Source organism: Puma concolor, chromosome A2, assembly GCF_028749965.1.
Source record: "Puma concolor isolate L17-30 chromosome A2, mPumCon1.1.hap2, whole genome shotgun sequence".
In the NCBI taxonomy this organism is placed as follows: domain Eukaryota; kingdom Metazoa; phylum Chordata; class Mammalia; order Carnivora; family Felidae; genus Puma; species Puma concolor.
The window spans coordinates 46,293,597-46,315,461 of NC_141668.1; the positions used below are offsets into that span (position 1 = coordinate 46,293,597).

At 38.7% G+C, this 21,865-nt stretch overlaps 1 protein-coding gene across 1 annotated transcript in view; it reads right to left on the reverse strand.

Moving 5' to 3' along the window:
• Window positions 1-21,865, reverse strand: part of AVL9 (AVL9 cell migration associated) — a 64,804-nt gene that overhangs the window by 15,622 nt on the left and 27,317 nt on the right. Inside the window, exons 5-10 of the mRNA XM_086692995.1 lie at window positions 12,750-12,839; window positions 11,942-12,008; window positions 9,773-9,813; window positions 8,994-9,032; window positions 5,094-5,163; window positions 4,025-4,563 (exon numbers count right to left, since the gene is read on the reverse strand). Of these exons, the coding sequence (XP_086549121.1) occupies window positions 4,025-4,563; window positions 5,094-5,163; window positions 8,994-9,032; window positions 9,773-9,813; window positions 11,942-12,008; window positions 12,750-12,839 (846 nt within the window). The remainder of the gene's footprint in view (window positions 1-4,024; window positions 4,564-5,093; window positions 5,164-8,993; window positions 9,033-9,772; window positions 9,814-11,941; window positions 12,009-12,749; window positions 12,840-21,865) is intronic.

Genomic DNA, 21,865 nt, shown 5'->3' on the forward strand with positions numbered 1-21,865 from the left:
TGTTTATTTATTTTGAGAGAGAGAGCGAGCGAGCGAGTGCGAGTTGGGGAGGGACAGAGAGAGAGAGGGAGACACAGAATCTGAAGTAGGCTCCAGGCTCTGACCTATCAGTGCTGAACCCGACACCGGGCTTGAACTCACGAGTGTGAGATCATGACCTGAGCCGAAGTCAGACACTCAATTGACTGAGCCACCCAGGTGCCCCAAAACTACAGAGGTTTGAAAGATAACCCAGGAAACTGTCTTCATGACCTCGAGGTGGGGCTGGGTGGGGGATGCTTAAATAAGATTCCCAAGGCACTAACCACAAAGTAAAAAAAATGATGAACAGAAAAGGTATTTAGAATATATTAAGTCCCACAAATCAGTGACAAGGAAAAGTTTTTAGTTTTTTAAAAATGTTTTTATTTATTTTTGAGAGAGAGTGTGAGCATGAAGGTGGGAGGAGCAAAGAGAAAGGGGGACACAGATCTGAAGCAGGCTGCAGGCTCTGAGCTGTCAGCACAGAGCCCGATGCGGGGCTTGAACCCATGAACCTCGAGATCACGACCTAAGCCAAAGTTGGACGCTTAACTAACTGAGCCACTCAGGTGCCCCAAGGACAAGTTTTGAACACACACCACAAAGGATATGGAAAGATGCTCAGCCTCAAAAGTAATTACTGAAAAAAATGCAAACCAAGAGACACAAGATACTATCAGGTTGGCTAAGTGTTAGACTAAATATTAAAAAGGCTGGCAATAACAAGTGTTGGTGAGAATGCAGAGCAATGGGAACTCACACCCTGCCTTGGGAATGGAGGACATTGCCACAACCACTTTAGCAAACAATTTGGAATTCTTCTAGTAAAGCTGAGGGCACCCATTCCACACAATCCAATATTCTTGCTTTTAAGTACTGAATGCTACAGAAACTCTGGCATGTGTCTAGCCAAGACTCCTGAGTAAGATTTTCATAGCAGCATTACTTATAGTAACCAGAAACTGGCAACAATGCAGATGTCCATCCACACATCTGATTAGTTGCAGAATAGCTGAAAATGGAAAACTACATAGAAATAACAACATGCAATGTCAGGCAAAAACACGGATGAAACTAAAAACAAGGTCAAGAGGAAAAAAAAGTATGGTTCCACTTAAATAAAAAATCATAAACATGCATCCAGGACTTTTTGGCTAGCCAATCAAGGTATTTGTAGATTCCCTAAATTTGAAAATGACAAGCAGGGTGCCTGGGTGGCTCAGTCGGTTGAGTGTCCGACTCTGAACTTCAGCTCAGGTCAAGATCCCAGAGTCGTGGGATTGAGCCCCATGTCGGGCTCTGCAGCTAGCGTGGAGCCTGCTTAAGAGTCTTTCTCTTTCTCTCTCTCCTTCCCTCTGCCCCTCTGCTCTGCTCACACATGCTCTCTAAAATGAATGAATGAATGTATGGATGAATAATGAAAGAAGAAAAGAAAGAAAGAGAAAGAGAAAGAAAATGACAAGCTGCAAGCAAGCAAACCAAATATAAGCTCAGAAGCAATAATTAAAGGAGGTTAATACATGTAGCAAAAAAAAAAAAAAATCTAGTTTCCAACTACGTATGTTTTTAACTTTTTCATAAGTTTATCATTTTACTAAAAAAGTTAAAATAAATTAGGAATTCAAAATCAAGTGATCTTCTGATGGAGGCAATATTTTAAAAACCAAGGGTACCAAATAGATATAATTTAAAAACCTAAGTAACTGATCTCTTAAAAAAGGCACAAAAGTCTCAAAAAGAATTTAGTGGCTGCCTAAAATTATCTTCCCTATCTCTTAGATACTAAAAATAAAAATCCCTTTTATTCAATTAGAGTTGCCTCAATTGAGGGGACTTTTCATCAGAGTTCCATTTATGGAAAGACCTAATTTTTACCAAATAATAAATATTATCTCATAGCTGGAAAAGAGGAGGCAGAAGTGGACTCATGACACTAAAACAAGTGGGAACGCTAACTCCCAGGGCCCCAGGCCTTCGGGCTGCCCCTAACCCTAACTGCTTTGTTCCAGTATGTAGACAATTCTAGTACTCTTTGAATAGTAAGGTAGGAAGATTTAAAATCAGGGAAAGACATAAAAACCCTCAGGATGGTCTTCCACATCTGAAAATACTACCCCAACTTCTTTAGCTTTTTTCCATTTCTCTCATTCTCCTTCAACTTTTCTCTGGTTCTAAAGTGGTCTAGTCCAGCAGAGTGTATATATGATATAGAGAATGCTCTAATTTTCCTCCTCCTTCTTTGGTTCCCCTCATTCTTTCCCTTCACCTTATGGGTACTGTACCCAACACTGCCTCTAATCCCATCTTCTCTCCCTCAGCACCCAGGTTTCTTCTCTACACTTCAGAAATCAACTCTCCGGACAGGTTCAAGCATATTTTAGCATCTGGGATAGATGGCAGTGATTCAGTAAGCGTCATTTCTGAGAGTGACATGAAAGGCATCATTCTCCAGCAATTTCAAGTACCAGAGAGAAGACTAGAAACCTGGAGAGCTGAGGAATCTCTTCCAGACATAAATGTTTTATTATGTAGAAATTTGTTTCTATTTATTCATATGCTAACTGAGTCAGGGGACTAGTCAGCTTATTATTCTCTTCAAGGCTCAATATCCTGGGGTGCCTAGGTGGCTCAGTCGGTTAAACTGCCGACTTCGGCTCAGGTCATGATCTCGCGGTCCGTGAGTTCGAGCCCCACGTGGGGCTCTGTGCTGACAGCTCAGAGCCTGAAGCCTGTTTCAGATTCTGTGTCTCCCACTCTCTGACCCTCCCCCGTTCATGCTCTGTCTCTCTCTGTCTCAAAAATAAATAAACATTAAAAAAAAAAAAAAAGCTCAATATCCTACCTTCAGGAATATTCTGCAAGCTTCTCTCTGGCTATTTTTAAAATCACTTTTAAGAACTTTGGCTAACCTAATTCCTTCTGTATAATAAATCTTTCATAATCTTCAAGAGAAAAAAAAAGCCTAAACACAATTCACTTTTAAGAATATTTTGTGTCAACTATACTTCAACTAAAAAAAAAGAATATTTCACACTCCAAAGTTACTGACATGAAAGAAATCAGCATTTGCATTTACAATTGTGATTAAATGACAAATTAATCAATGCATAATAAAACATAAAACCAAAAAGAAAAATGATTTACCAGCATGACAGCAGTAAGCCCATCATACATTCAGTATTGGTATAATGCACACCAACAGAATATTCTGCCAAACATGGTTTATTGACAGCCCACAAAATATATGTTTATTTTGCTTTAATTCAGCAACCTCATGGACAAAAACAAAATCCCTCCCCAGGTAATCACCCTCTTGACATCTCCACAATGATAAAAATTGGAGGGTCAGTGGGTAACGCAGCCACGTGAAGGCTTCAAAAATATAGGCAGTTCTCACACCCACATGTGAGTTCAGAAAACCCACAACTGGTGGCTACTGACCTATACCTAGTAGAGTGAGAACCCTGAGTTTTCTCCCCAGGTTCCTAAATCCCAGCTTTAAGAAACTGTGCATTAGTTTGATCATAAAATCAATTAAAGTAATTTCAGAATCCCCTAGCAGGCCACAAAATGAACAAAGCATTTCCCATTATCTATGCAGCATTACTGACGCAGGGCAAATACTTATTTGTAAAGTTGGAGAAACCCAGGAAGAATTCATCCTAGAGGAAGAAATACATGTTCAAATCAATGCTACCCATCTTCCTTTTCCACATAAAGTTTTACTTCATGCATAAAGGATGCTATTTGGAGAAAATCAAAAAATTTGCTGTAGTTACTAGAAAGGTGTATCTTGCAAGACACATGGATAGAAGAACTTAGAACCTAGTATGGTACCTGGCATATGTGACACTATGGTCAGAGACAACTACAGCACTATACATATGTATCTTACGGTTTTCAAGGAAAGTTTTCAGACCTGAAAATATGTTCAATACTGTAAGTTAAATTCCAAAAGGCTGTCAGTTTCTTTAAGGGCCTCAATAAGGAACACAAGCTTTACCTTTGTGAAGATGGCCAGGGGCATGCCATACTGGTCCTCTTCCAAACCAGAAATTAGCCCTGGTATCAGGACCACCTGGCCTGTATTAGCTTGAGGTTGTACAGTAATTGGAGGACTGTCTGAGGGCACAGACTCCTTTGGAAATGAGTTTGTCTGTTCTGACCCCGCGTGTTCCTTTTCTTTCAAGGTGGGGTCCTCCAAGACACTAGGATCCAAGGTCTCCCAGTCACTTTCTGAAGATTCTGGAGATGGGCGAGAAGGAGGTTTCAAATATTGACTGGTATCATTGGGTTCCTGTCCTTTGCTGCTGTCCTCTTCCGCTTGGAGCAAAGGTTCTTCAGTCTTGATGCCAGCATCTCCTCCATGGTTCCCTGTCATGATTTTCTTAACAGTTCCTGAGTTGGTATTTAAAATTTCAGGAGCGGACATAGAAACCAAATCATCTGCAGGTGGATTACTTTCATGAGGCCCAGCATCTTCAGACATACTCTTTCGGGGTCTGTACTGAGAACAGTCACTGAGACCATGTTCAATCATGCCTACAACACACAATATTGGAGAACATCTAGGCTTACAATAAGGTGGGAGAAAATAAGAGTTGCATATCCCATTTTAATTAGAACTAGAACTCTCCTATAAAAATTTTATTAAGTTATGCTTGCACATATTTTAATTAAAGGAAAAAAAAAAAGACAAGAAAAATCTCGTACAAAAGAGAGAAACTCAGGGGTGCCCGGTGGCTCAGTTGGTTGGATGGCCGACTTTTTATTTTAGCTCAGGTAATGATCTCGTAGTTCGTGAGTCTGAGCCCCACACTGGGTTCTGTGCTGACAGGACTGTAGATCCTGCATGGGATGCGTCTCCTCTCTCTGCCCCTCCCCTGCTTGTGCTCCCTCTCTCTTTTAAAAATAAACTTAAAAAACAAAAAAACAAAAGAGAGAAACCCACTGCCAAAAGAAAATCATGTTAAATAGAAATATTTTCCCTAACAAGTTTATCCTTGAAACATTTTTATCATTGAAAAGTTCCAGTACAAGTTAAATAAAGAGTAGATACTGTATCCTCTTACCTGGAAAAAGGGATAACACAGTCATCAGGGCACCCACCAATTTATTCACTGGAGAAATATAAAAGAGAACCTGAAATGGATTCAATCAAAATTAAATTAGAAAATCCTGGGTCTACAATATCAAAACAAAAAAGGTAGGGGCGCCTGGGTGGCGCAGTCGGTTAAGCATCCGACTTCAGCCAGGTCACGATCTCGCGGTCCGTGAGTTCGAGCCCCGCGTCGGGCTCTGGGCTGATGGCTCAGAGCCTGGAGCCTGTTTCTGATTCTGTGTCTCCCTCTCTCTCTGCCCCTCCCCCGTTCATGCTCTCTCTCTCTCTGTCCCAAAAATAAATAAACGTTGAAAAAAAAAAAATTTAAAAAAAAAAAAAAAAAGGTAGAGGGGAGTACAGAAGGGAAGATTCTTTACAGAAGAGTAACACCTAATAAATAAAACATTAATGAAAGAATCAAAAAAAATCACCAAGCATCCATGATGATCCAGTTAAAAATTACCAGTGGGAGCTAAAACTATTGTGAAAGGTTGTTGGGCAAGGGGCTCTTCACATAGCTTCAAATTTATCATCCCACAGATTAGCTATTAGTTGTAAATAGAAACACATGTACCTCACTATGAAGAAATCTGGCAACTACCACCTTAATCAAATGATTAAATTTCACATCACCAGCGATAGTACCAACAATTATGAGCCTCCTGGTGTGATAACTCTGTGGAGGACACACCACCAGTTGTATAGTATTCTCGCCCAAAAAAGTTTCAGCTGCAACTAGCCACAAGAAAATAATCAGGCAAATATAATCTTAAACTTTAGCCTGGATTTAAGTGTTTGTTTATTTTTGAGAGAGAGAGTGCAAGCAGGGGAGGGGCAAACAGAGAGGGAGAGAATCCCAAGCACACTATGTGCTGTCAGTGCAGAGCCTGACGCAGGGTTTGACCTCATGAACCGTGAGATCAATGACCTGAGCCTAAATCAAGAGTCTGATACTTAACCAACTGAGCCACCCAGGTGCCCCTAGTCTGGATTCTTTGGGGAAAAACAAAAACAACAGCAAGGTGGTACAGCTGTTAGAGATTAAAGAGGACTACCATGAAGTACATGATTCTTAGTCCCCAAAGTGGAAACAGCAACTAGTTTATAGGACATTATTACAACAACTCAAGAATTTGAAAATGGACTGATTAGATGTCATTTATTGCATCAATGTTACAATTTCTTGAACGTGAAAATGGTATCTTATATGGGAATACACTTAGTCTTAAGAAAGAAATATATCCTAACGTATTTAGGGGTAAAGTACCATGATCTTAAAATTAGGATTCAGGGGGAAAAAATGAACATATATAAAGCAATGTAATGCAAAAGTGGCAAAATGTTAACAAATGGTAAATGCAGATCAAGGGTATAAAAGTTCATTATAGGATTCTATCAACTTTTCTGCAGGTTTGACATTTTTCAGAATAAAAACTGAGAAAAAAATCACGAACAGGATTAGATATTGCATGAAATGTAACAATGGTCATCATTAAATTGGTTGGGAAAAAAAACAAGCAAAGATTTGCTTAGGTGAGTTTTTTTCCCCATTATAAACAAATTATTTAGTGACACTCAAGTGCTATCTGACAGAGCACAGTACCCCCAATTGTCTATGTTTTCCTTACAGAGTAATCTTGAGTGCTTTGCAAGTATGGAGAAACCAAATGTTGCATTAAAGGGCAGCCTTATTTCATCAAATCAATATGAAAAGAGTGTACCTGTGATTTGCCACATTACATAAAGATACATGATCATAAATGCCACTGCATGTAACTAGTTTTAAGTTCTATTTTGCAAGATTGTTGTTTCAGATACGTGTATCTATATGTGCTCTGGGTTGCAATGTAAAGCATTTTTTATTATGAATACCAAAGTTTGAAACCTACAACTCAACAAAAAACCCACAACCTGATCAAAAAATGGGCAAAGGACTTAAACAGACTTCAAGGAAGTCATACAAATGACCAATAAGCACATGAAAAGGTGGTCAACATTACTAACCATTAGGGAATGCAAATTAAACCCAGGAGATACTACCTCATACCTATTAGAATGGCTACTATCAAAAAACTAAAAAACAGCAAATGTTGGTAAAGATGTAGAGACACTGGAACCCCTGTGCATTATTGGCAGGAATGTAAAATGGTGCAGCCACTATGGAAAACAGTATGGTGGTTCATCAAAAGAATTAAAAGTAGAATACCGTCTGGTCCAGCAATACCACTTCTGGGTATATACACAAAACAACTGGAAGCAAGGTGTTGAAGAGATGTACACATACCATTCATGAGAGTCAGAAGGTGGAAGCAACCCAAATGTCCATCAAAGGACGAAGGGAGAAACAAAATGTGGTATGTACAACAGATATTATTCAGCCTTAAAAAGGAAGGAAATTCTGACACATGGATCAGCCTTGAGGACATTATGCTTAGTAAAATAAGCCAGTCGCAAAAAGACATACTGAATGATTTCACTTATATAAGAACTTAGTGTAGCCAAATTCATAGAAACCATAAGTCAGGGTCAGTGGGAATAAGAAAATGGGAAGTTATTTAAGGGACACAGTTTTAGTTTTGCACAATAAAGAGGTTGTGAGTGGATGATGATGATAGCACAACAATGTGAAGGTATGTAATGCCACTCAACTATACACTTGAAAATGGTTAAGATGGTAAATTATATGTTACGTGTATTTTACAACAATTAAAAATTTGGTTAAGAAGTTAAAAACATTGTTGGGGTACCAATTGAGCCACCCAGGCTCTCCAGGAATAAATACTTTTAAGGTAACCATACTAGACTAAACCATACCAGCCATAAATGGCTGACTTTCAACAACTGTTCCACCCCTACTCTGCTTAGCACAGTAATATGGTATATAAAACTGGCTCCAGAGGTCCCTGAGTGGCTTAGCTGGTTAAGCATCCAACTATTGATTTTGGCTCAGGTAATGATCTCCCCGTTTGTGAGATCTAGCCCCATGTCGGGCTCTGCACTGACAGCGAGGAGTCTGCTTGGGATTCTCCCTCCCTCTCTCTCTGCCCCACCCCCACTCAGGCTTGTGTGTGCTTGCCTCTCTCAAAATAAATAAGTAAACTTAACACAATAACAAAAAACTGGCCCCAGATCCAAGGGTGGCTCCTGATTAGTCTCAACCAGAGGTGAAGCCAACGCTTTTTTTTTTTTAATGTTTATTTATTTTTGACAGAGACATAGCATTAGTGGGGGAGGGGCAGAGAGAGAGGGAGACACAGAATCCAAAGCAGGCTCCAGGCTCTGAGCTGTCAGCAGAGCCCGACGCAGGGCTCGATCTCACAAACCTCAAGATCATGACCTGAGCCAAAGTCAAGATGCTTAACTGATTGAGCCACCCAAGCGCCCCTAAGTCAGTTTAAATTGTTATTTATTTATTTATTTATTTTTTACATTTATTTTTCAGAGACAGAGTGAGACAAAGTTGAGAGTTGGGGAGAGGCAGAGAGGGAGGGAGACACAGGATTGGAAGCAGGCTCCAGGCTCCAAGCTGTCAGCACAGAGCCCGACGTGGGGCTCAAACTCACAAACTGTGAGATCATAACCTGAGCCAAAGTCGGACACTCAACTGACTGAGCCACCCAGGAACCCCTAAATTGGACTTTTATGTTCCCTGTAGTCAAAACTATTCTGATAACTGGATACTGTCAAATTGTCCCCAGAAAAGACTACACAAATTTATACTTCTATGGTAGTGAATAATAGGTGCTTCGGTATACCACAATTTGATAGACAAAAAAAGTCTTAATTTATAATTCACAATTAGGTTTTAAGTTTATATAGTAAGAAATGTCAATAATGTCAATGTTAAATATTTCATTCCTTCAAATCTCACCTTTTTTTCAAGAAGAATTAGTTTAAACAGGATTAAGACCTAAAGAAAAAAAAATACTATATTAAAATAAACTCATACTTATTTCCTTTTTCCCTTCCTCAAACATAACCATAGATCATTTAATCAATAATATTAACTATAATGCTTAAAAATACACTGGAAATTATTAACTTATGCTGAAAAATAAAAAATTATGTGTCTTCTAAAAAATGTGAGAACCCCTTAAATCTCTAACAAATTGTGCTTTTTGGAAAGTTAAGCATTTCTGCTTGAAATATTTGCAAGCTCCTTAAAGGGCAGGGACTATTCATTTATTTCTGGATGTCCAGGGCATTCACATAGCAGATACTCAATAAGTGTTTGTTAAATGAATAATCAATGTGTATATGTCCCAGTCAGCATATACTTTAATAATAAAGATCAGATAAGTATAGATGGAAAATGTTTCACTATGAGTAACATATAAAGTGTTCTGCAAGATTAAAACAGGGTTCTTTCTGCTCTAACTTCATGATATCTGAAATTACAAAGGCAACAGAAAAAAGTATCCTCTCCTGCATAGAAATAGACAGTATTCCTATACAGTACTTTAAAAACTTTCTATCAGATAAGCACTAACACTACCAACACTTTCAACTTTTATCCTTATGAGTACTGTCTGTCTTAGAAGAACTAAAACCTAGTATGCCACAATCTCCATTTGACCTTGTAGCACATGGAATTTACTAAGTTAAATGAATATAACTTTAATACATCATAAGTTAAATAAGGTATCATACCTTATGTCGAAAATGAAGCACAAGATCTCGAGGAGACAGACCTACAATGTTAACAAGAAAGCTAATCTGTGATGACAACATATGGGTTTTGTTAAAGAAAGATTTTTCCCCATCAAAAGAAAGGCGGGTAAAAAACAGGAATGGTAAGAATATGCAAATATTAAAATACTTATGTAATATTCCATTATGTACACATATACTCAGGATTTAATCAAACAACTGGGGCACCTGGGTGGCTCAGTGAGTTAAATGTTGGACTCTTGATTTCAGCTCAGGTTATGATCTCATGGTTCATGAGGCTGAGCCCCGTGTCAGGTTCCGCACTGGAATTCTCACTCTCCCTCTGTCCTTCTCCAACACACATGCTCATGTGTGTGCGCTCTCCCCCACCTCAAAATAAAAAACCCCAAAACCAAAAAACAAAGAATTTCTCAAATAACTATTAACAGTCAAACACAGCATGGTCGAATGGAACTTTTTACAATGATGGAAATGTAAAAAAAAAAAAAAATTAATTAAAAAAAAAAAGGGGCGCCTGGGTGGCGCAGTCGGTTGGGCGTCCGACTTCAGCCAGGTCACGATCTCGCGGTCCGTGAGTTCGAGCCCCGCGTCAGGCTCTGGGCTGATGGCTCGGAGCCTGGAGCCTGTTTCCGATTCTGTGTCTCCCTCTCTCTCTGCCCCTCCCCCGTTCATGCTCTGTCTCTCTCTGTCCCAAAAATAAATAAACGTTGAAAAAAAAAAAAAATTAATTACAATGATGGAAATGTTCTACATCTGTGCTGTCCAATACAGTAGCCACATGTGGCCAATGAACATTTGAAATGCAGCCAAGTTGGGGTGTCTGGGTGGCTCCATCAGTTAAGTGTCCAACTTTTGGTTTCGGCTCAGGTCATGATCTTCAGGTTCATGAGTGCGAGCCTGGCACTGTCATTGCAGAGTTTGCCTGGGATTCTCTCTCCCTCTCTCTGCCCCTCCCCTACTTGCACACAGGTGCTCTCTCTAAAAATAAATTAAAAAAAAAAAAAAGAAATGTATCAAGTGTACTGACAGACTGACTTTTTAACTTTATTTAACTTTTACTAATTCTAATCTAAATGTAAATAGTCACATGAGGCTAATGGCTACTGCTCTGGGCAATGCAGCTCTACTGTTTTCTCCCCATTCTACAAGTATCTTACAAATCATACAAGTTTAGATATTACAAAGCTTATACTATAGTGGCAATCATTTAAATATGGTTTTTGTTCGCCATACTCCATGGCTATTATTTCTGCATCATAGTCTTCTCTGAACATCTGTCATAGGACTAGAGAAAATAATTCAGAGAAACATATATTCTTAGGAGTTTTGTGACCAGCTTACATTATACACAGGATTATAAAAGGGAACTACTACAGTTTAGCTACTTCATGCTAAAATAGGAACCGAGTCAGTGAGCATAAATCACTGTGATGCAAATTTTTTTTCTAATCATAAAAAGGATATTTATTGAGTGCCTATTGAGCAACGTGGACACCAATGAATATCCTGGACTGTCAGAACAGTATAAACAAAACCCCCTACTTGAAAAAATCTTAGGATAAAAAAGAACTGAGCAGATCTCTCTCTCTCTCTCTTGCTCTCCCTGTCATGAAAGGGAATTGACTTGGCCAGCGTTACCATAAGGAAAACACTTCCACTACTACTCTGAAAAGCAGAAGTGTGATTTATACAGTAATAGTTCCAAATATCGCTACAATTACATTGTAACTCTTTTTTTTTTTTTTTTAATTTTTTTTTTTTCAACGTTTATTTATTTTTGGGACAGAGAGAGACAGAGCATGAACAGGGAAGGGGCAGAGAGAGAGGGAGACACAGAATCGGAAACAGGCTCCAGGCCCTGAGCCATCAGCCCAGAGCCCGACGCGGGGCTCGAACTCACGGACCGCGAGATGGTGACCTGGCTGAAGTCGGACGCTTAACCGACTGCGCCACCCAGGCGCCCCAAACTCTTTTCAATACAAATACTAGTGAAGAAGATATTTAAGGAAACAACATCAAACACTGAAGAATTTAAGTTTAGATCACTTATAGAAAATTAATTTTGATTATGCAGTTTTACATGCAACTTGGTTTACCAAACAAAAAGAAATGAGGGCATTTCTTCTGATCTGTAGAAAAGCTACTTACCAAGATATACTTGGGATCCTTCTAATGAAGTTCCTCCCAAGGAACTATTCATATGTTCATAAAGCTCCTATAAAATATAGACTCAATTTAGAACATTTTACAATCATTTCAGACACTAAATTAGAGGTATGATGACCAGGAAAAACTTGGTTCTTTAACCTAGACAGTTTGTTTTGCCATACCCTAAATTTAGAAATAATCAAGGTCTCTCTGAAACCTTACCAGTTTCCAGCACTCCCTCCTTCTCTTCCTCTTCATTTAAGAGCTTAGTTCATTCACATGGTGGTATGGATTGTAGGCTAAGTTCCCTCTACTTCTTTGGTAAACACCTAATTGTCCTACACTCACTAGGATCCAGGAGAGATCCATGTTCTACACATTCATGGCAGCCCTGAGAAAAACATGTTATCCATCTTTAGTAAAATAGTCACGTAGTATTTATTTATTTATTTATTTATTTATTTATTTATTGCTTTGGGAGATAGAAACCAGAAGACTAATATATAAACACACTGTGCAGTAAATAAGTAAAATAAGCAAATTTAGAAAAGCAATGCCATAGCAAACGAGCTACTATCCATTAACAGAGGCACTTAATTGCACTTCTTTGTAGTCATTATTTAATAAAAGGCAGTATGATTAAATTTAATAAATATGATCTGTACATTTTGGGCAAATCCCTTGCCATTCTTAAGAAGAATGTCTTTCTTAAGCTAATAAAAGATTATCTTTACAATATTGTTGACAAGATTTACTTGATTCATGAAACAGTCTTCAGCCAAATACAGCTATAAAGGGATATAGTTACCTTTAGAATGGAAATTTGGGAAAAATCCTTCTCTTCAAAATATGCATGTGTAATGAGCTGAAGTTTTGCTTGAAGCAAGCCATAGAGAGGCTTAAAGAAGAAAAAATTACTATTAGTTTGGTAATAGGAAAAAATCAAACACCTTACAAACTTGTAATTGAAAGAGAACAGGGAGAAAAAGGAACTTCAACTTTAGTATCTTACTATTCACAGCTGAGAGCTGTTAAATAATCTGTTCTAGCTCTATGGCTGCTGTTGAAAAGCACCTGACCCTTGGAGTACAGTGGTTGAGCGTGTGTGGGCAGACGTCTTGGGTCTATTGCATCACTCAGCTACATGACCCTGGGCACCAAATTTCCCCACACCTGCTTGCTGATATGAACACCAGGATATGAAAAGACAGTACATCTTATGAGGTTGTTTCCAGAATTAATATAACACAGGGTAAAAGCATTTAAACGGGGGCACCTGGGTGGCTCAGTTAAGCATCTGACTTGGGCCCAGGTCATGATCTTGTGGTTCGTGGATTCAAGCCCAGCATCAGGCTTTGTGTTGACAGCTCAGAGCCTGGAGCCTGCTTCGGATGCTGTGTCTCCCTCTCTCTCTCTCTGCCCCTCCCCCACTCATGTGCGCACATGGGCACGCGCTTTCTCTCTCAAAAATAAATATTGGAGAGATCCAACATGGTGGAGAGGTAGGGGAACCCAAAGTTCCCTGCTGTGTTGAGGCCAAAGGACTTTGAATTCCAAGAGTCCAGGCTGCAGAGTGACAGAGCCTTCTCCAAGGGCCCACAGGGATAACCTGGAGGGCCATAGGTGCGTGACTGTGAACTGGGAGAGATAAAATGGGCAGTGTAGGCAGGGATGGGTGGGATCCCCTTCTGCGGAGAGACAAAGGGAAGAGAAAGGCTGGGGAAGCATATCTGGACAAGAGAAAAACCACGGACTGAGATGGACATAGATAAAACCGCTAACTGCTGAGCTTTCCCCAGACTAGGGCCGGCTGCCCTGTTCGGGCACCTGGGGATGAGGGGAGCCAGCCCCAGGCTCAGTAAGTAGTTCAGAGGTGCAGTCCGCAGTGGGAGAAAGCAATCCCTCCCTGGAGTGCAGTGGGAAGAAGGTACATAACCGTTCAAAGGACAAAGACTGCCTGTGCCCGCTAGTCAGAGGCCATATATTGGTGGTGCGGAGAGGCACTTCCCCAGAACTGGGGCATATTTAAGACATCAGGGTTTAAATCCAAGTCCAGCCTCAGGGAGGTGCGGGAGTTGGCAGAGCGGGACAAACTGCCGTATTCATGCCTGTGCCACTGTGAGGATGGCCTGAATAGACTGGTCTGGGACACCCAGTGCAGGGAAGAGAGACTGGGTTGTCACCATTTTTCTCCCCATCACCAACAAGGTAGGGCCTCAGGGAACAGACAGTGGGCCCACAGTGGAGGCGGGACCCACCTACACCAAACCACGCCCCTCCACACCTGGTAACTGTATCTACGGGAGCGGGAATTGATGCTGATGAACTAGGCAGCCCCTCCTCCAGACCAATGCTGCCATGGGTTCCAAGGCACCCAGTGGTTTTGCATTTTCTGATTTAATTCTTGGACAATTCTTAGTATATATATGTATGTGTGTATATATATATATATATATATATATATATATATATATATATATATATATATATATACTTCCTTTTCTGCTTTTTATTTCTTCTCTCCTCTAGTCTGATTATTTTGGTTGTTGGTTTGTTTAAGCAGACATATCTAATCTATTCTCTTTATACCTGTTCTGTATCTCCTTTATTTTCCTCTTTCTCTCTCTGGATTAAGCTGTATAGTTTCTCTGGCTGGTCTATTTTATTTTATTTTTCCCCCGCCCCTGTCATTTCTTTCTTTCTTTGTATGGGATAAGGCCTCTCACATCAACACTGCCCCCACCCCGATGTTTTGCTGTTGCTGGTGTTTATTTTTGTTTTGTTTTTTTGGTCTTTGTTTTTTTTGTTTGTTTTCTCTTCCAGGGCTACTTCAATGAAAAAAATCAAAGCACACCTGGTGGAGGGTCCAAAACATCATTATGAACAGGGAGATGAAGCAACCAGTCACAACAGAGAGCAAGTAATACACTCCAAAAAACACCTCCTGAAGGCCAGGCACTGGGCAGTGTATGACCCCTCTTTAATACACTAGTGCTCACAGGTACAGGACACACAACAAGCTTTTTAAAACACATAAGGGACAGAAAACTAGCCAAAATGACGAAACAGAAGAATGCTCAAAAGAAATTCCAGGAAGAAATGATAGCTAAAGAATTGATCAAAACATATATAAATAATACAACTGAACAAGAATTAAATTTTTTAAAGTGTTTATTTTTGAGAAAGAGAGAGAGAGAGAGAGCGAGCGAGAGAGAATGCAAGTGGGTTAGGGGCAGAGAGAGAGAGGGAGACACAGAATCTGAAGCAGGCTTCAGGCTCCGAGCAGAGTCCGATACAGGGCTCTAACTCACGAGCTGTGAGATCATGACCTGAGCCTAAGTCGGACGCTTAACCAACTGAGCCACCCAGGTGCCCCCGAACAAGAATTTAGAATAATAGTCATAATATTAATCGCTAGGCTTGAAAAAAGCATAGAAGACAGCAGAGAATCTATTGCTGCAGAGATCAAGGAACTAAAAAATAGTCATGATGAATTAAAAAAATACTGTAAATGAGGTACAAAATAAACGAGGGGCTGTGATAGCGAGGACTGAAGAGGCAGAGGGGAGAATAAGTGAAATAGAAGATAAAATTATGGAAAAAGATGAAGCTGAGAAAAAGAGAGATAAAAAAAATTCTAGACCACGAGGGGAGAATTAGAGAACTAAGTGATTCAATGAAACGTATTAATATCTGTATCACAGGTGTTGATAGAAAAGAGAAAGAAGAGAGAGAAAGGGGTGAAAAGTGTCCTTGAACAAATCATAGCTGAGAACTTCCCCAATCTGGAGAAGGAAACAGACACTGAAATCCAGAGAATTCCCTTCAGACATAATAGGAATTGATCTTCTGCATTGACATAACATAGTGAAACTGGCAAAATACAAAGATGAAGAGAGAATTCTGAAAGCAGCTAGGGACAGATGAGCCTCTACAAGGGCAGACACATAAGGGTAATAGCAGACCTATCTACTGAAGCTTGGCAGGCCAGAAGGGAGTGGCAGGAAAAACTCCAATGTACTGAATAGGAAAAATATGCAGCCAAGAATCCTTTATCCAGCAAGCCTGTCATTCAGAATAGGAGGGATAAAGGTTTTCCAAGACAAACAAAAACTGAAGGAGTTCATCGCCACTAAACCAGCCCTACAAGAGCTCCTAAGGGGGATTCTGAATGGAATGTTGCAAAGACCACAAAGGACCAGAGACATCGCTACAAGCATGAAACCTACAGACAACACAAGGACTCTAAATCCATATCTTTCAATAACACTGAATGTAAATGGACTAAATGCTCCAATCAAAAGACATAGGGTATCAGAATGGATTAAAAAAAAAACAACAACACAAAAAAACAAAACAAACCCAAGACCCATCTATTTGCTGTCTACAAGAGACCCATTTTAGACCTGAGGACACCTTCAGACTGAAAGTGAGGGGATGGAGAACCACTTATCATGCTATCCGACAAACTGGAGTTTAAAGGCTGTAACAAGAGATGAAAAAGGGCATTATACCATAATTATGGGGTCTATCCATCAAGAAGTGCTAACAATTATAAATGTTTATGCACCCAATTCAGTAGCATCCAAATATATAAAACAATCACAAATATAAACAATCTTATTGGGAAGAATGTGGTAATTGCAGGGGACTTTAATATACCACTTACAACAATGGACACATCATCTATGCAGAACATCAATACAGAAACAATGGCCCTGAATCATACACTGGACCAGATGGACTTGACAGATATATTCAGAACTTTTCATCCTAAAGCAGAATACACCTTATATTGAGTGCACATGGAACATTCTCCAAGACAGATCACACAGTGGATCATGAAACAGCCCTCAATAAATATAAAAGAACTGAGATTATATCATGCACATTTTCAGATCACCATGCTATGAAACTTGAAATCAACCACAGGAAAAAGGTAGGAAAATCTCCAAATGCATGGAGGTTAAAGAACATCCTACTAAAGAAAGAATGGGTCAACCAGGCAATTAAAGAAGAAATTTAAAAAAATATGCAAAGAAATGAAAATGAAAACACAACAGTCCAAACCCTTTTGGGATGCAGCAAAGGCAGTCCTAAGAGGAGAGGACATTGCAATCCAGGCCTATCTCAAGAAACAAATCCCAAATGCACAATCTAAGAGCACTCCTAAAGGAACTAGAAGCAGAACAGCAAAGAAACCCCAAGGCCAGCAGAAGAAGAGAAATAATAAAGATCAGAGCAGAAATCAACAATACAGAATAAAAACAAAACAAAACAAAACCCAGAACAGATCAATGAAACTAAGCTGGTTTTTTGAAAAAATAAATAAAATTAATAAACCCCTAGCCAGACTTCTCAAAAAAAGAGGACCCAAACTGATAAGATCATGAATGAAAATGGACTTATCACAACCAATCCCTCAGAAACACAATTATCAGAGAATATTATGAAAAATCACATGCCAACAAATCGGACAACCTGGAAGAAATGGACAAATTCCTAGGTACCCACACAATACCAAAACTCAAACGGGAAGAAATAAAAAATTTAAACAGATCCTTAACTAGTGAAGAAACTGAATCAGTTATCAAAAATCTCCCAAGAAGAGTCCTGCGCCAGATGGCTTCCCAGGGGAATTCTACCAGACATTTAAAGAAGAGTTAATACCTATCCTTCTCAAGCTGTTCCAAAAAACAGAAATGGAAGGAAAGTTTCTGGACTCATTCTATGAAGCCAGCGTTACCTTGATTCTCAAACCAGAGACCCCACAAAGAAGGAGAATTACAGGCCAATATCCCTGATGAACATGGATGCAAAAATTCTCAATAAGATACTAGCAAATCGAATTCAACAGCATATAAAAAGAATTATTCACCATGATCAAGTGGGATTCATTCCTGGGCTGCAGGGCTGGTTCAATATTCTCAAACCAATCAGTGTATTCGCAAATACATCACATTAATAGAAGAAAGGATAAGAACCATATAATCCTGTCAATAGATGCAGAAAAAGCACTTGACAAAATACAGTATCCTCTGTTAATAAAAACCCTCAAGAAAGTCAGAACAGAAGGAACATACCTAAACATCATAAAAACCATATACGAAAAGCCCAAAGCTAATATCCTCAGTGGGGAAAAAACTGAGAGCCTTCCCCATGAGATAAGGAACACGACAGGGATGTCCACTTTCACCACTATTGTTTAACATAGTGTTGGAAGTCCTAGTATGAACAGACAACAAAATGAAATAAAAGGTATCAAAATTGGCAAAGAAGAAGTCAAACTTTCACTTTTTGCAGATGACATGATACTCTACATGGAAAACCCAAAAGACGCCACCAAAAGGCTGCTAGAACTGATACATAAATTCAGCGAAGTCGCAGGGTATAAAATCAATGTACAGAAATCAGTTGCATTTCTATACACCAATAATGAAGCAACAGAAAGAGAATTCAAGAAATTGATCCCATTCACAATTGCACCAAGACCCATAAAATACCTAGGAATAAACCTAACCAAAGATGTAAAAGATCTATATGCTGAAAACTACAGAAAACTTATGAAGAAAATTGAAGAAGACACAAACAAATGGAAAAACATTCCATGCTCATGGACTGGAAGAATAAATAGTTAAAATGTCAATACTACCCAAAGCAATCTCAATCAAAATTGCACCAGCATTCTTCTCAAAGCTAGAACAAACAATCCTAAAATTTGTATGGAACCACAGAAGACCCCAAATAGCCAAAGTAATATTGAAAAAGAAAACCAAAGAGGGAAGCATCACAATCCCAGACTTTAGCTTCTGCTACAAAGGTGTAATCATCAAGACAGTATGGTATTGGCACAAAAACAGACACACAGACCAATGGAATAGAGAACCCAGAACTGGACCCACAAAAGTATGGCCAACTAATGTTTAACAAAGCAGGAAAGACTATCCAATGGAAAAAAGACAGTCTATTTAGCAAATGGTGCTGGGACAACTAGATAGCAACATGCAGAAGAATGAAACTAGACCACTTTCTTATACCATTCACAAAAATAAACTCAAAATGGATGAAAGACCTAAATGTGAGACAGTCATCGAAACCCTAGAGGAGAAAGCAGGAAAAAACCTCTCTGACCTCAGCCGCAGCAATTTCTTGCTTGACATATCTGTAAAGGCAAGGGAATTAAAAGCAAAAATGAACCATTGGGACCTCATCAAGATAAAAAGCTTCTGGACTGCAAAGGAAACAATCAACAACAATCAACAAACAATCAACAATCAACAAAACTAAAAGGCAACCGACGGAATGGGAAAAGATATTTGCAAATGACATATCGGATAAAGGATTAGTATCCAAAATCTATAAAGAACTTACCAAACTCAACACACAAAAAACAAATAATCCAGTGAAGAAATGGGCAAAACACATGAATAGACACTTTTCCAAAGAAGACATCCAGATGGCTAACAGACACATGAAACAATGCTCAACATCACTCATCATCAGGAAAATACAAATCAAAACTACAGTGAGATACCACCTCACATGGGTCACAGTGGCTAAAATTAACAACTTAGGAAACAACAGATGCTGGTGAGGATGTGGAGAAATGGGAACCCTCTTGCACTGTTGGTGGGAATACAAACTGGTACAGCTGCTCTGGAAAACAGAGTGGAGGTTCCTCAAAAACTAAAAATAGAACTACCCCGTGACCCAGAAATAGCAATACTAGGAATTTACCCAAAGGATACTGGAGTGCTGATTCATAGGGGCACACGTACTCCAATGTTTATACCAGCACTTTTGACAAAAGCTAAGTTATGGAAAGAGCCTAAATGTGCATCAACTGACGAATGGATAAAGATGTGGTTTATATATACAATGAAATACTACTTGGCAATGATAAAGAATGAAATCATGCCATTTGCAGCAATATGGATGGACTGGAAGGTATTATGCTAAATGAAATAAGTCAGAGAAAGACAGCATGTTTTCACTCATATGTGGATCTTGGAAAAACTTAACAGAAGACCATGAGGGAAGGGAAGGGGAAAAAAATAGTTACAGAGAGGGAGGGAGGCAAACCATAAGAGACTCTTAAACACAGAGAACAAACTGAGGGCTGATGGGGGGAGTGGGGGAGAGGAGAAAATGGGTGATGGGCATTGAGGAGGGCACTTGTTGGGATGAGCACTGGGTATTGTATGTAAGCGATGAACCACAGGAACCTACCCTCAAAACTAAGAGCACACTTTACACACTGTATGTTAACCAATTTGACAATAAATTATATTAAAAAAATCAATAAACATTAAAAAAAATCTTAGAAAGGCACTTAAACATTAGTCATTATAAAAATTTCCCTTTTATTTTTATTTATTTTTTAAATTTTATATCCAAGTTAGCATATAGTGCAATAATAATTTCAAGACTCTCCCCCACATATAACCAGTCTTCATCCCAACAAGTGTCTTCCTTAATGCCCCTTGCCCATTTAGCCTATCCCCCAACACTCCACCAGCAACCCTCAGTTTGTTCTCTGTATTTAAGTCTCTTATGGTTTGTCTCCCTCTTTTTACGTTATTTTTGCTTCCCTTCCCTTATGTTCATCTGTTTTGCATCTTAAATTCTGCATGAGTGAAGTCATATATTTGTCTTTCTCTAATTTAGCTTAGCATAATATACTCTATAGAGTTCCATCCATGTTGTTGCAAATAGTCATTATAAAATTTATGACATTTTAATTCTACAGTTACACTGGTTTGTGGTGACATTTAATCATCCTTATAATAGCTGGTTCTTATATCTAATTGAACATTCATGATTAAATTTAAGTTCATTTCCCTTTTTTGTCTTCTTTGGAGGCTTAGAACAACTGGTCTGTGTCCTTTATCAAAATATTCCTTTGTATGCTTCAACAAAATTATTCCTTAATTCTTACTTCTATTTAAGACCCTCTTATACCATTTCCATCCTTTTTATTTTCAATGTTATTTTCTAGATGTTTTCTGATTTCTATGTCCTTCTTAGAATGCAGAGACCAATGCTGTATATAATTATTATACAATTAGTTAATAGAAGTAACACTGGAAGAGTCCCCTCCCACCACCAATATCCCTGTTACTATATCATTATTACCATCCAGAATATCTAAGTATAGAGTCATTATATTTTTATATAGAGATTACAATGCACTATGAACCATCAAACCTTTCTGCATAAGCTAGCTCTCCCTATTCCCTATGCTTATTTAAAGACAGATAAAACCCGGATCTTCACCCCAATTTTATCACTTAGTAGTTACATGGTCTATGAGAGTTAGACATTTTTTTTCCCTATTCTACATGTTTCTTTGTAAAATGAAAGCAACAAATACTTAGATCTGTTTTGACATGAGGATTCAAATCACAATTATATCTAAAAAGTGTCTGGTATTGAATTAATACCTGACATATAGTCATCTGATAAATGACATTTATTGTTATTATAATTGTTCTTTGAAGAAAGATTACTCAGGAAGCCTTTCAACATGTGTTTGCTTTAACATCTGGTACTCCTATGCTTTGGTTATCTGGCCCAGTATAAGAGTAATTCATCGATTAAAAAAAAAAAAGTAATTCATTGAATTCTATTTTTCAGGCTACCATTTTAGAAACTGTGTACAATCTATTAATTTTCTGATATCAGGGTCTTTTACATCCATTCCTTTTTTTTTTTTTTTTTTTAAGGAGTCTATTCTTGCCCTCTATGTAAAACTAAGATCTTGGAAGAAATATCTGATCCTCAAAATCTTATTATTAAGGCTCACAGTATATTATTATTATTATCCAGGATTTTTTTTAAAGCTTAGTACTAAAAAGTCAAAATAAATCCTATTTTACAAATCTCAACTTATATTAAGCAAACTACATTCAAATTGTCAGTGGA